General features: G+C 36.4%; 1 protein-coding gene across 1 annotated transcript in view; it reads left to right on the top strand.

Moving 5' to 3' along the window:
- The window catches only part of LOC123548802 (protein asteroid homolog 1-like), a 42,001-nt gene extending 30,192 nt beyond the window's left edge, over positions 1-11,809 (top strand). The window contains exon 2 of the mRNA XM_045336346.2: positions 8,095-11,809. Coding sequence (XP_045192281.2) covers positions 8,382-10,640 — 2,259 coding nt within the window. The 5' untranslated portion in view covers positions 8,095-8,381 and the 3' untranslated portion in view covers positions 10,641-11,809. The remainder of the gene's footprint in view (positions 1-8,094) is intronic.
- Positions 11,810-12,631: the final 822 nt, after the last annotated feature.

The following is a 12,631-nucleotide window of genomic DNA, read 5'->3' on the forward strand; positions in this document are numbered from 1 at the left end:
AGATATTGATTTGAAACTTCACATGTGTCTTCGGGGTTATAAAACTAGTTGATAGCAGCAAGTCCCATAACTCTGACCTTCATTTTGGCCAAATTATGCCCCCTTTTGGACTTAGCAAATTCTGGTTAAAGTTTTGCGTGCAAGTACATACAGCTATTACTAAAAGGCATATAGATTTGAAACTTATTTTTTCTTTTTCTAGATCAATTACTATCCTCACTGGATCAAGTCCCATAACTCTTACATGTATTTTGAGCAAATTATTCCCCTTTTTGGACTTAGAAAATCCTGGTTAAAGTTTTGCGTGCAAGTACATACGGCAACTACTAAAAGGCATATAGATTTGAAACTTATTTTTTCTTTTTCTAGATCAATTACCAACCTCACTGGGTCAAGTCCCATAACTCTGGCATGTATTTTGGGAAAATTATGCCCCCTTTTGGACTTTGAAAATTCTGGTTAAAGTTTTACATGCGAGTTTCTATCTCCAAAACTAATGCAGATATTGAATTGAAACTTCACATGTGCCTATGGGGTTATAAAACTAGTTGATAGCAGCAAGTCCCATAACTGATATGCAGAGCTCCAGATAAGATGCGTATTTGCGTAAATACGTTTTGAAATTTACAAAAAACGCATTTAAAATCAAACCTACGCGTACTGATACGCATTGAAAAAACGGGATACGTATTTTACTCGATTAAAGTGCGTAATCCAATTTTATCATAAATCAAGCACATCCTTTTTGTAATCGAGTACAACAAACAAAAATGGCGTCTCATAAAAGCAAACGCAAACGATATCGTAACATAATGTTATTTTCTTCTTCAAGTATATTAAAGCGTGAGACAAGAGATGACTTGGACAATGCCTATCGCTAAGCACGTGATCTATGATATATTATGGGTAACTGTTGAAGAAGCAGAAGCACCATACATGTGGGTGTTTCTGAAAAAAACAAACATTGACAGTCAAAGTATCACTGGCTGTTGATATATCGCAGTGGTCAGTAACTTAATTTAAGATGTAGTGTAAGATGTAATGTATGCAGTAAACAAAATGTTAAAACTATCTGAATGAAGGCTCAAAAAATATTCAGGAAAACAGCATTGGTCGACAAAGTCACTTCAGCGGAGCACATGAATATCAGAAAATTATACAAACAAACAGTTATTATTATTACCCTTTTAAATAATTTCGAATTCTGAAAAACCATTTAGAATTCTAAAATACCCTTTTGAAAAAATATGTAGGAGTAAAATACCCTTTGAAAAAAAAACTAGAGGGTAAAATACCCTTTAACCTAAAATCTTATCTGGAGCTCTGGATATGCATTTTGGTCAAATTATGCCCCCTTTTGAACTTAAAACTCTTTTGATATTTAACCTTTTTGGGTAATATTTTCCTGCTTCTGTGACAATATTTCGAATAGTCGAGCTTGGCTGTCTTACGGACAGCTCTTGTTCAACTAATCTTCATGAATATTGGTCAGAATGATAACCTTGATAAAATCTAAGCCGAGTTCGAAAATGGGTCATCTCGGGTCAAAAACTAGGTCACTAGGTCAAATCAAAGAAAAACCTTGTGTATGCGATAGAGGCTGTATTTTTCAATTGATCTTCATGAATATTGGTCAGAATGATTGCCTTGATGAAATCTAGGCCTAGTTCAAAAATGGGTCATCTCGGGTCAAAAACTAGGTCACTAGGTCAAATCAAAGAAAAACCTTGTGTATGCGATAGAGGCTGTATTTTTCAATTATTCTTCATGAATATTGGTCAGAATGATAGCCTTGATGAAATCTAGGCCGAGTTCAAAAATGGGTCATCTCGGGTCAAAAACTAGGTCACTAGGTCAAATCAAAGAAAAACCTTGTGTATGCAAAGAGGCTGCATTTTTCAATTGATCTTCATGAATATTGGTCAGAATGATTGCCTTGATGAAATCTAGGCCTAGTTCGAAAATGGGTCATCTCGGGTCAAAAACTAGGTCACTAGGTCAAATCAAAGAAAAACCTTGTGTATGCGATAGAGGCTGTATTTTTCAACTGATCTTCATGAATATTGGTCAGAATGATTGCCTTGATGAAATCTAGGCCGAGTTCGAAAATGGGTCATCTAGGGTCAAAAACTAGGTCACTAGGTCAAATCAAAGAAAAACATTGTGTATGCAATAGAGGATGTAGTTTTCAATTGATCTTCATGAAATTTGGTCATAGTGATTGCCTTGATGAAATCAAGGTCGAGTATGAATATGGGTTATCTGAGGTCAAAAACTAGGTCACTAGGTCAAATTAAAGAAAAATCTTTTGTATGCGATAGAGACTGTTTTTTTCAATTGATTTTTATGAAATTTGGTCAGGATGATTGCCTTAATGAAATCTAGGTCGAATTTGAATATGGGTCATCTGAGGTCAAAAACTAGGTCACTTGGTCAAATCAAAGAAAAAACTTGTATATGCAGGGGTGAAAGTTTTCCGGAATACTCCGGAAGTTCCGGATTTTCCATCTCGGCCGGGATCGTTTTTCCAAATCGTCTAAATCCGGGTCGAAATTGGGGGGGGGGGGGGGTGTTGGTATTGTGTCATCAATCAACAAAGCTTGAAAAGTCAGTCGATCGGCGACAAACTCAATCGACTCTGTTTATCATATTTGCCGTTTGCAGCGCATCTCGCATATCGTCAATATGTAACGACAATTTTGATTGGCCCGCATAGGCGCTGTACTTCAATGAAAACAACTGTTACGTTTTTCATAAATTTTACATGCGCCGAAAAGTTCCCGCGCGTCAGAATTTGCACGGACTTTTGTCTGCAGCATGCATTTGTCGATTTCTTGCATGCACATGTAGCCGCCTCGTATATTGCGAGTTATGTCTTATACGAGTATTGGTGGGTTAAAGTCGGGATAGGGACGAGTGGACCTCTCTGTATGCTCATCCGATCGGACGCGTGGATTTTACCTCGTAACTTTACCAAATGCAGAAATTACATCCCTAAAAATAACCTGGATTGACTGGAATTTACCCGCGAATCGTAAAGATATCAAAACGTCATACTAGTAATTTTCCATTCCACGAACACGTGCGACCTATCGTAATAATAATATCTAATTTAGGCTAGATCGCCGTTACTTTTGTTTATCGACACGTACACAAAAAACGCGCGTAGTGCATTCATTTTTAGCTCACCTGAGCACGAAGTGCTCAAAGGTGAGCTTTAGTGATCACCCTGTGTCCGGCGTCCGTCGTCGTCCGTCGTCCGTCCGTCCGTCGTCAACAATTTGACTGTTAACACTCTAGAGGTCACATTTTTGGCCCAATCTTAATGAAACTTGGTCAGAATGTTACCCTCCATAAAATCTTGGACGAGTTCGATATTGGGTCATCTGGGTTCAAAAACTAGGTCACCAGGTCAAATCAAAGGAAAAGCTTGTTAACACTCTAGAGGTCACAATTTTGGCCCAATCTTAATGAAACTTGGCCAGAATGTTACCCTCCATAAAGTCTTGGACGAGTTCGATATTCGGTCATCTGGGGTCAAAAACTAGGTCACCAGGTCAAATCAAAGGAAAGGCTTGTTAACACTCTAGAGGTCACATTTTTGGCCCATTCTTAATGAAACTTGGTCAGAATGTTACCCTCCATAAAATCTTGGATGAGTTCGATATTGGGTCATCTGGGGTCAAAAACTAGGTCACCAGGTCAGATCAAAGAAAAAGCTTGTTAACACTCTAGAGGTCACATTTTTGGCCCAATCTTAATGAAACTTGGTCAGAATGTTACCCTTAATAAAATCTTGGACGAGTTCGATATTTGGTTATCTGGGATCATAAACTAGGTCACCAGGTCAAATCAAAGGAAAAGCTTGTTAACACTGTTGAAGCCGCATTTATGACTGTATCTTCATGAAACTTGGTCAGATTGTTAATATTGATGATCTTAAGGTCCAGTTTGAATCTGGGTCATGTAGGATAAAAAACTAGGTCACCAAGCCAAATCAAATGAAAAGCTAGTTTACACTAGAGGCCACATTTATGACCATACCTTAATGAAACTTGGTCAAATCTTGATGATCTATAGCTCAAGTTCAAATCTGGGTTAGGTGGGGTCAAAAACTAAGTCACTAGGTCATATCAAAGGAAAAGCTTGTTAACACTCTAGAGGCCACATTTATGACTATATCTTCATGAAACTTAGTCAGAATGTTAAACTTGATGATCTTTAGGGCAATTTTGAATCTGGGTCATGTCGGGTCAAAAACTAGGTCACCGGGTCAAATCAAAGGAAAAGCTAATTAACACTGTAGAGGCCACGTTTATGACCATATCTTAATGAAACTTGGTCAGAATGTTAATCTTGATAATCTTTAGGTCAAGTTTAAATCTGGGTCAGATGGAGTCAAAAACTAGGTCACTAGGTCATATCAAAGGAAAAGCTTGTTAACACTCTAGAGGCCACATTTTTGACTATATCTTCATGAAACTTAGTCAGAATGTTAAACTTGATGGTCTTTAGGTCAAGTTCGAATCTGGGTCATGTCGGGTCAAAAACTAGGTCACGGGGGTCAAATAAAAGGAATAGTTAGTTAACACTTTAGAGGCCACATTTATGACCATATCTTAATGAAACTTGGTCAGAATGTTAATCTTGATGATCTATAGGTCAAGTTTAAATCTGGGTCAGGTGTGTTAAAAACTAGGTCACTAGGTCAAATCAAAGGAAAAGCTTGTTAAGACTCTAGAGGCCAGATTTATGACTGTATCTTCATGAAACTTAATCAGAATGTTAATCTTGATGATCTTTAGGTCAAGTTCGAATCTGGGTCATGTGGGGGCAAAAACTAGGTCACCGGGTCAAATCAAAGGAAAAGCTAGTTAACACTTTAGAGGCTACATTTATGACCATATCTTAATGAAACTTGGTCAGAATGTTGATCTTGATGATCTTTAGGTCAATAGGTCAGGTGAGCGATACAGGGCCTTCATGGCCCTCTTGTTTAATATAATCGCTTCAAATTTTCAACACCGCTTGAGAAGTAATACAGTTTGAATTCTATAACGATTTTAATAAGATATCGACAGAAATGTAGGCAAAAGTCTATAAAAACGATCGAATTTTCATACATTTATTTGTAAAATTTCAAACAGCGCGATCTTAAATATTTATTTATTTCTAAAAGTAAATAAATACTACATTCTATGGTCATAAAATTCAGACTTTTGACAAGAAAGTACAAAAAACAGAATTAAAAAATCTTAAATAATAAAAAAGCGGCAGCTATTTCAATACATGAGTAAAACAATTTTTGGCAAACAGATTTCTGTGTAATGCGGCAGAATAGGTTACGTGACCTCGTGAACGTAAATAGAAATATGGTTTTAAAATAAAGCAGTATGATGCCGCTGTGGTTTTAAATAAGTTTGATAAGTAAATGAATATTTGTAGATGTATTTTTGACACGACACTATGTGAGATATTCTTCTCAAACAATAATGTAAAAAAAATTAGGGCAAATAGGTCACTTATCGTTTGACACATTTACCTGTCAGTTTATACGGGATATTGCACATTCGCTTTTAAAAAAATTAAAGAAGATACTTTTTTTACTGTTTTAAAGAACCGAGGCGGTACGATCAGACAGTGATGTGTCACATGGCTCGAAAACATGACGTAATGCCATGACAATCTCGGGCAACTTTGATCTTCACTTCAGATGCCATGATACCGACACACTTCTTTTAGCTCTTTAAGGGGGTTTTAACTGATGACGAAAACAAGGCCAGTACTTATTTTATCAACAGAATATTTACCGATAATTGTTAATGTTTTTTTTCCGCTTGAACAGGGGTGGGTTGATAATTATTTTTCGGGATTTCGAATCCAAAGCAATCTAGATCAGATAGGATACAAGAAAAATAATTAACAGCTGCATACTGATAAAAGGAAGCAAGATTCCTGTTTGTTTCATATTTAATGTTCGTCCCGGCAGTGCAGGACCGAATGTCCGGCCATTTTTGGCAACTTTCGTGATGTCTGGATTTTATTATACACACCTTGTAAAGAGTTCCAATTATAAAACAAGCGTCAACCACGGAAAAGTCACTTTTATAAAAAATATTGCAGTGATGATTACTCGATCCCGTTACGTACCGAAATTTACTTCAACTGTTTGTTTTAAAACATCATTTTAGACGACCGTTTATATAACTATTCACTCACGTTTTTCATGACTTTCACGTGCGCCTAAAAGTTGCCGCGTCAAAGTTTGCACGGACTTTCACACGCATGTCTTGATTTCTACGGTTTGCACGCTTTTTATCTCCAAAGTATCAATCTTTCCACCAGGAACAGGAGGAAGATTATGATTTCTTTCGGGGATTAACACGCCGTGATTAGGGCTGCACGGGTTAGTGCGTGAAAAATAATGTTTTTACCGCCAGCGTACAATGCTTAGGACTTAGAAAGCAAACATGGTAACAAATGGAGATGGGCTTGGCTATCTGAATGTGACACTGATGGTGATCGATGGGGTCTTTGGCTACGAAAACCGGATATTGCAGGGTCTGCATTTTGTGAATGTTGTGCCAAAACATTAAAATATGTTGGCATGAAAAAACAAAAATGTTGCTAGAATTTTCAGGTAGTTTCAGTCTGAATCTTACAAAAATATGTTGAGGGTATATTGTTGAAACAAGTCCTTGACTTAAAAAAGTTACTGTTAACTGAAAATCATGCATTTTGTGCAATATAATAATTAGATTTTTGGCACACATATAAGGGTAGAATAGGGCTGTTCTAAGCGTTCAAAATCACTAATTCTCAGAAGCTTGGCCCTGGCCCCCCTACCAGGGCTTTGCCCTGGACCCACCGGGGGCCCTAGCGGCTCCCAAGCCCCCAGCAAATTTTTCAGGATTTTCAATATTCCATACTTTCACCCATGTATATGTGATAGAGGCTGTATTTTTCAATTGATCTTCATGAATTTTGGTCAGAATGATTGCCTTGATAAAATCTAGGTCGAGTTTGAACATGGGTCATCTAGGGTCAAAAACTAGGTCATATTATAATCTAAGAAAATGCTTGTTTTATCACAAGAGACCAATTTTTTGGTCCAGTCTTAATGAAAAATGAAATCACTAGGTCAAACATGTTTTACACTGTTATGGTGTGTTTCTTAGGTGAGCGACCTAGGGCCATCTTGGCCCTCTTGTTTTGAAAGCTTCGTTTATAGGCATATCTTTGGTACTTTAAAAGATAATGACTTTAAATTAAAACTATTTCTTTATAATCACCATCTTCATATGTGATTACAATCCCCATAACTCTAATTGTATTTTTGACAGAACTATGCCCTTTCATAAGTCTTAAGTTTTTTCGAAATCTTCGCTTTCTGGATATAACTTTAGTACAATATGAGTCTTTAAATGTATCTTTATCATTATCATCTGCATGTGTGGTAACAATCCCCATAACTCTGATTTGTATATTTGACCAAATTATGCCCCTGTCAATTTTTTGACAAACTTCGTTTTCTGGACATAACTTTGGTACTATATAAGATAATGACTTGAAACTCAAAATATATCTTTACCACCTTTATCTGCATGTGTGGTAACAATCCAAATAACTCTAATTTGTGTTCTTGACAGAATTATGCCTCTTGGTATATCTTGCTTTTAAAGTAGAGGTCTCTTATTGAGACGTATATTCATTTTTCTGTCAAAATCGCCAAATAGTGGAGCACGGACGGACAGCTCTTGTTCTATCTAGCATACAAGGGCATGTGTCATAAAATGTTGACATCATTCTTGTTCTTGTCCTTTCTATAACTTTTGGGGCTTCTCACGGATATTACAGTGAGCCACTTTCCAATTAAAATAAAAAACAACCTTTGTTTCCCAATAGTGGCAGAGGAACTTCGCAGTCTTGAGGGAATTACATTTAACAAGTGTGGAAAGCTTCTGTTTCAATTATTGCCCATGAACTTCCCAAAAAAAACCTAGACCCTTAGTTGAATGATTTAGGTTCATTATGATTCTTTATCATTTTACATTTATATAAATATTGAAAAAGAAATATGTTTTATATTTTCAGATTCATTGTGTTTTGGTGACACTCCTTGCTGAGAGTAGTCTTGGTAGTTGATTAAAAGGCAGATAATTCCAGCTGTTGGTAAATCAGGAACTGATGGGTATACAGTTAGGCTTAATGGGATACAACCTATTGGATACTTTTGTATTGGTTCTATCTCTCACCGCTTTGTTAAATTAAAGCTGTTTCAATTTTTATTAAAAGTGAAAGTAACTAAAACTTTGCGTTGAACACTGTGAGAACAGATATTCATCTAGTATAGATCATAAGAAATAAATTACGTTTACAATATGGGTGTACGTGGCTTATCGACATTCATAGATGATAATAAGAATATTTTTCTGAGTGATCACAAACTGCATGATACTAAGGTGATCATTGATGGCTCCAATCTTTTTCACTTCCTATACTACCATTACAAGATTTCACACCAGTTTGGAGGGGATTATGATCACTTTGCCAGGAAATGTAAACGTTTCTTCAACATTCTAAAGGAGTGTAATATTACGCCGTATGTAGTTTTTGATGGGGGATATGATCCAGATGATAGAAAATTGCCAGAAGTTTTAGATCGTATGAATGACCGACGAAAGAAAGTTGGCTTGATTTGTGCTAAAGGTCGTGGATGTGTCTTGCCAATTCTTACGTATGAAACTTTCCGTCAGGTGCTTTTAGAGTTACAAATAGCACACGCCTCTTGTGTGTTCGAGGCTGATAGAGAAATTGCAGTACTTGCCAAAAGATGGAACTGTCCTGTTTTGAGTAACGACAGTGATTTCTACATATATAGACTAGAAGGAGGATTTGTACCATTAGACTATATCAATATGACATTATGTTTGTATAACACTAAAACAGAAGTTGCATCAGTTTTGGATAGAAATAAGTCTGCTGGAGAAAATGAATTTGTGTACATACCTGTTAAGTATTACAACTGTGAGCGTTTATTGAAACAGTTTAAGAAGGATGATGATGACTATGTTCTGCCAATGTTAGCAACTGTAGTAGGGAATGATTACGTTGATAATTCAGTATTATACAGCTTTAATTACGCTCTCCGAGCTCCAAAAAATCCAAGCAAAAAGTCATTTAGCCTAAAGACCAGCGGTAGAATGGAGGCTGTTTTGCACTGGATAGACACAACAGATGGTGAAACAGAAGCTTTTGAGCAGATTTTAGCAAGCATAACTGTAGAGAAGAGAGATAAAGTCAGAGAAATACTGGCAGCAGCTATCAAAGAGTACAAGGATATTGAGAACTTTGCTTCATTTGATTTAGAAAATATTCTCCATACCCATCAAAATGGCAAAATTGTTCATGAAGAGGATTGTGAAATAAATGAAAAAGAGGATGTTAGTGTTTCAGAACTGACTGATTACAATGGTAGGAAGTTACCTGCTTGGTTCGTGAAACGACTGAGAAACTGTGAACTGAATGGTTCATTCTTACAAAATGTGTCCATAAATCATAGAGTTATTTTAAACTGCCAGGTAGAAATTCTCAGGGAAACATCTTCGTATGCATGCTCCAGAAGATTACGCAGTTTTATCTATGGAATAGTTCTAAGTCCGCTCAAAAGTGATGACACTGAGAAGATGAACCGTGATAGTAGCATAGTGGAATATGATAGACAGGGCAAAGACACAAAGAAATTTCATGTTAGTCCAGAAAACAGTGTATCAAATGTATTGGAAATTCCAACTCTAGAGAAAATGCCTTCTCTTTCAAAGGTAGAGAGACAGAAACTGCTACATGCTGCTTGTAATGTTAGTCCAGTCTGTTTAGATGATAAGGTGGATGAAGCATCACAGTCATTTATCTTTGTATTAAGCACATGGGTAAAGTTCGCTCAACCAAAAGTCACAGAAAGCCATTTAAGCGCATTGATCATTGGTGTCATAGCATTGCATATGAAAGAATTAGATTGGCTGGACATGAAAAAAGCACTGGGTTTTAAACCTTATGAGCCAGAATTATTTCCAGATATTGTCAAGGCATGTAGGGCAATGCCTGAAAGAAAAGCAGAATTCTTCAAGAAGCACACAGAGAAGCATTTCAGTCGTCCTGAACACTCTGCAAAAATTCCTCGTGATAATAAAGTGGTACATGGATTTGCGCAGTTTCAGACATGTTTTCTTGATACACATTACCTGAATCAAGTTCTGCTGAACCCAGTATGCATGCCAAGTCCAAGCATGATACTCAACTGTACGTTTTCATACAATCTGTGCCGAGACCTAGAAAGTCGCCTTCATGAGGAACTTTATTGCGCAGATATACTTGGTAGGGGTTCTTCCCTCCACACTTTGTTCTTGTCATGGAAGCAAGCAGTGATTGATCTGTGTAAGGAGAGCTGTTTTGAAGATAGTGGGGCAGGTATTAAAAAGAAGAATAAGTCGAAGTCAAAAGTGAAGAAAACTGTCAAAGACAGAGGGGTGGAAAAGAAAGATGAGTGTATCGTCTCGGATGGGGAAGAATGTGAAATGGTGAAATTGAACTGTGATGTTAGCAACAAGTTTTCCCTCCTTCATCTGGGGGATTCAACTTGAATGAAGAGTCATGGGTAGTGAGAGACAGTAACAGGTTAATTATTGACCACCCTGCATAGGTATTTCCAACATATTTTGGTAGAGTGATTTTTGCAAGGTGTAGTAAGTTGTGAAGTTCAATGGTATTTAGTGAATTAAGGATACAGTGAAATCATTTAACCTTTACCCTTCTGAATTTCTATTAACGACTGGTCCATCATTCAGTTTGGGCTTTACCTCATATTATTCAAAGGGGTGTTCACTGAAAATTTACTGATTGAATAGCAGAGTGTAGATCAGTAGGATGATCTTTGTCTACACTGGTTGCAAAGGCAGAATCACTTTTTGCCAGCAGGCTAAAGGTTTGGTGGGTACAAAATTTTGTGGTTTTGCCTCTTTGCTGAGATATGAACTTATGGATTTCCATTTACTAAGATAAAAGAATGAGAACTTTGCTTGCTCACTGAGTTATAATTCCATGGGATGATCACGATCATCAAATAAAAAAAAAATGAAATACCTATAAATGCAATACCGGTAAATGATTTCTCAGTAATTTTGTTACCATGGCTGTGCAGGACCTCATGATAATGTCATATGAGCAGAGCAGATGCAGTGTCATCATAGCCCCCATCCTTTCCTTCAAAATTTTTTTTTGATTGTTTCTTCTTTACCTCAGATGAGCAATCCAGGGTCATGGTAACCCTCTTGTTATTGTTTTTGAATTATAAAAAAAAATATTATGCTTCAAACATTCTGTAGTAAAATTGCAGAGGCAGCAGTATCATGAGTGTCCTTGCTGCATTGCATAAATTAAACTTTGTCAGAATGTTTGTTTTCATGAAATCTTGGACAAGTTTGAATGTAGGTCATGTTGGGTAAAAAATTAGCTCACTAGGTCAAATCAAAGAAAATGCTTGTGTACACTAAGAGGCCACAATTTTTGTCCAATTGTCGCACTTCCACCTCGATTACTATTCACTTTAAAAGTTAATAAGCAACACTTGTTTTATAATAGTTTATAATATTTATGAAAGTCTTTTAGATTCTTATGTCCTTTCTCTCTTGACTTATAAAGTAAATGAATATTTCTGAAATTTAGATCTAGAGCCAAAAAAATTAATTTAAGAACATATTTTTTCAAAAATGAGTTAGCCAGTTGGTTACCTAGGCCAAACTGAAGAATGGGTGACTTGTGCCCTTCTTTTCTTTATTAGGTATGTGCAAATCTATGCTTGTCCCCCAAAGGTTTTGCGAATTCTGTGGGTGTTTGGGCCCAAAGGGCCTTTTTATTATGACGACTGGCCCCGGGTTTGGGTTTTTGGGCCCTGTTTTTACCAAAGTCCTTTTTTCTACCGTGTGGGGAATTTTTAAGGGTTTATTCTTTGGGAAAAAGTTAAAATTTCGGTTACATAATTGCTTTTATTTTTGGGGGGTCATTAACGAAAAAATCATGTCTCTTTAGTCGAAATTAAAATAAACTTAACTTTTTAAAAAGTACAGGGTTTTTCCGAATTTTTTTAATATACAGGGTTTGGCCATTTGTTAAAATTTTCTCCGCCCTAAAAAGAAAATTGAAATGTTTAAAAAAAAGCTTTAAATCAAAAAAAGCAACAATAAATAAAGAAAGGGAAAATTTTTTGTAAAAATAAATTCTTCCAAAAAAAAAGTCCTAAACCAAAATTGTGCACAATGAAAAATAATTTTAAAAATATCCTACGGCATGGCATGTCTAAAAAAAATATCAAAAAAAATTACATTTCATTTCAACTTGCTCACACAATCTTGCAATTATTTATATCCCGGGGTTTGAAAAATGGGAAATGGGAAAATCCCCCTGGCGGGGGGAGCGTCCACAGACTTTTTGTCCGGAGCATATTTTTTCATGCATGGGGGATTTTGTATAACTTGGCAAATTTTCACCTTTATCAGATGAGTGTCAGTGAAAAAAAACGGTCCCTTGTCTAAGGTCAAGGTCCCTTTAGGGTCAAAGGTCCAAAAATAAAACTTTG

The sequence above is a fragment of the Mercenaria mercenaria genome, chromosome 6 (genome assembly GCF_021730395.1).
Source record: "Mercenaria mercenaria strain notata chromosome 6, MADL_Memer_1, whole genome shotgun sequence".
NCBI lineage: Eukaryota > Metazoa > Mollusca > Bivalvia > Venerida > Veneridae > Mercenaria > Mercenaria mercenaria.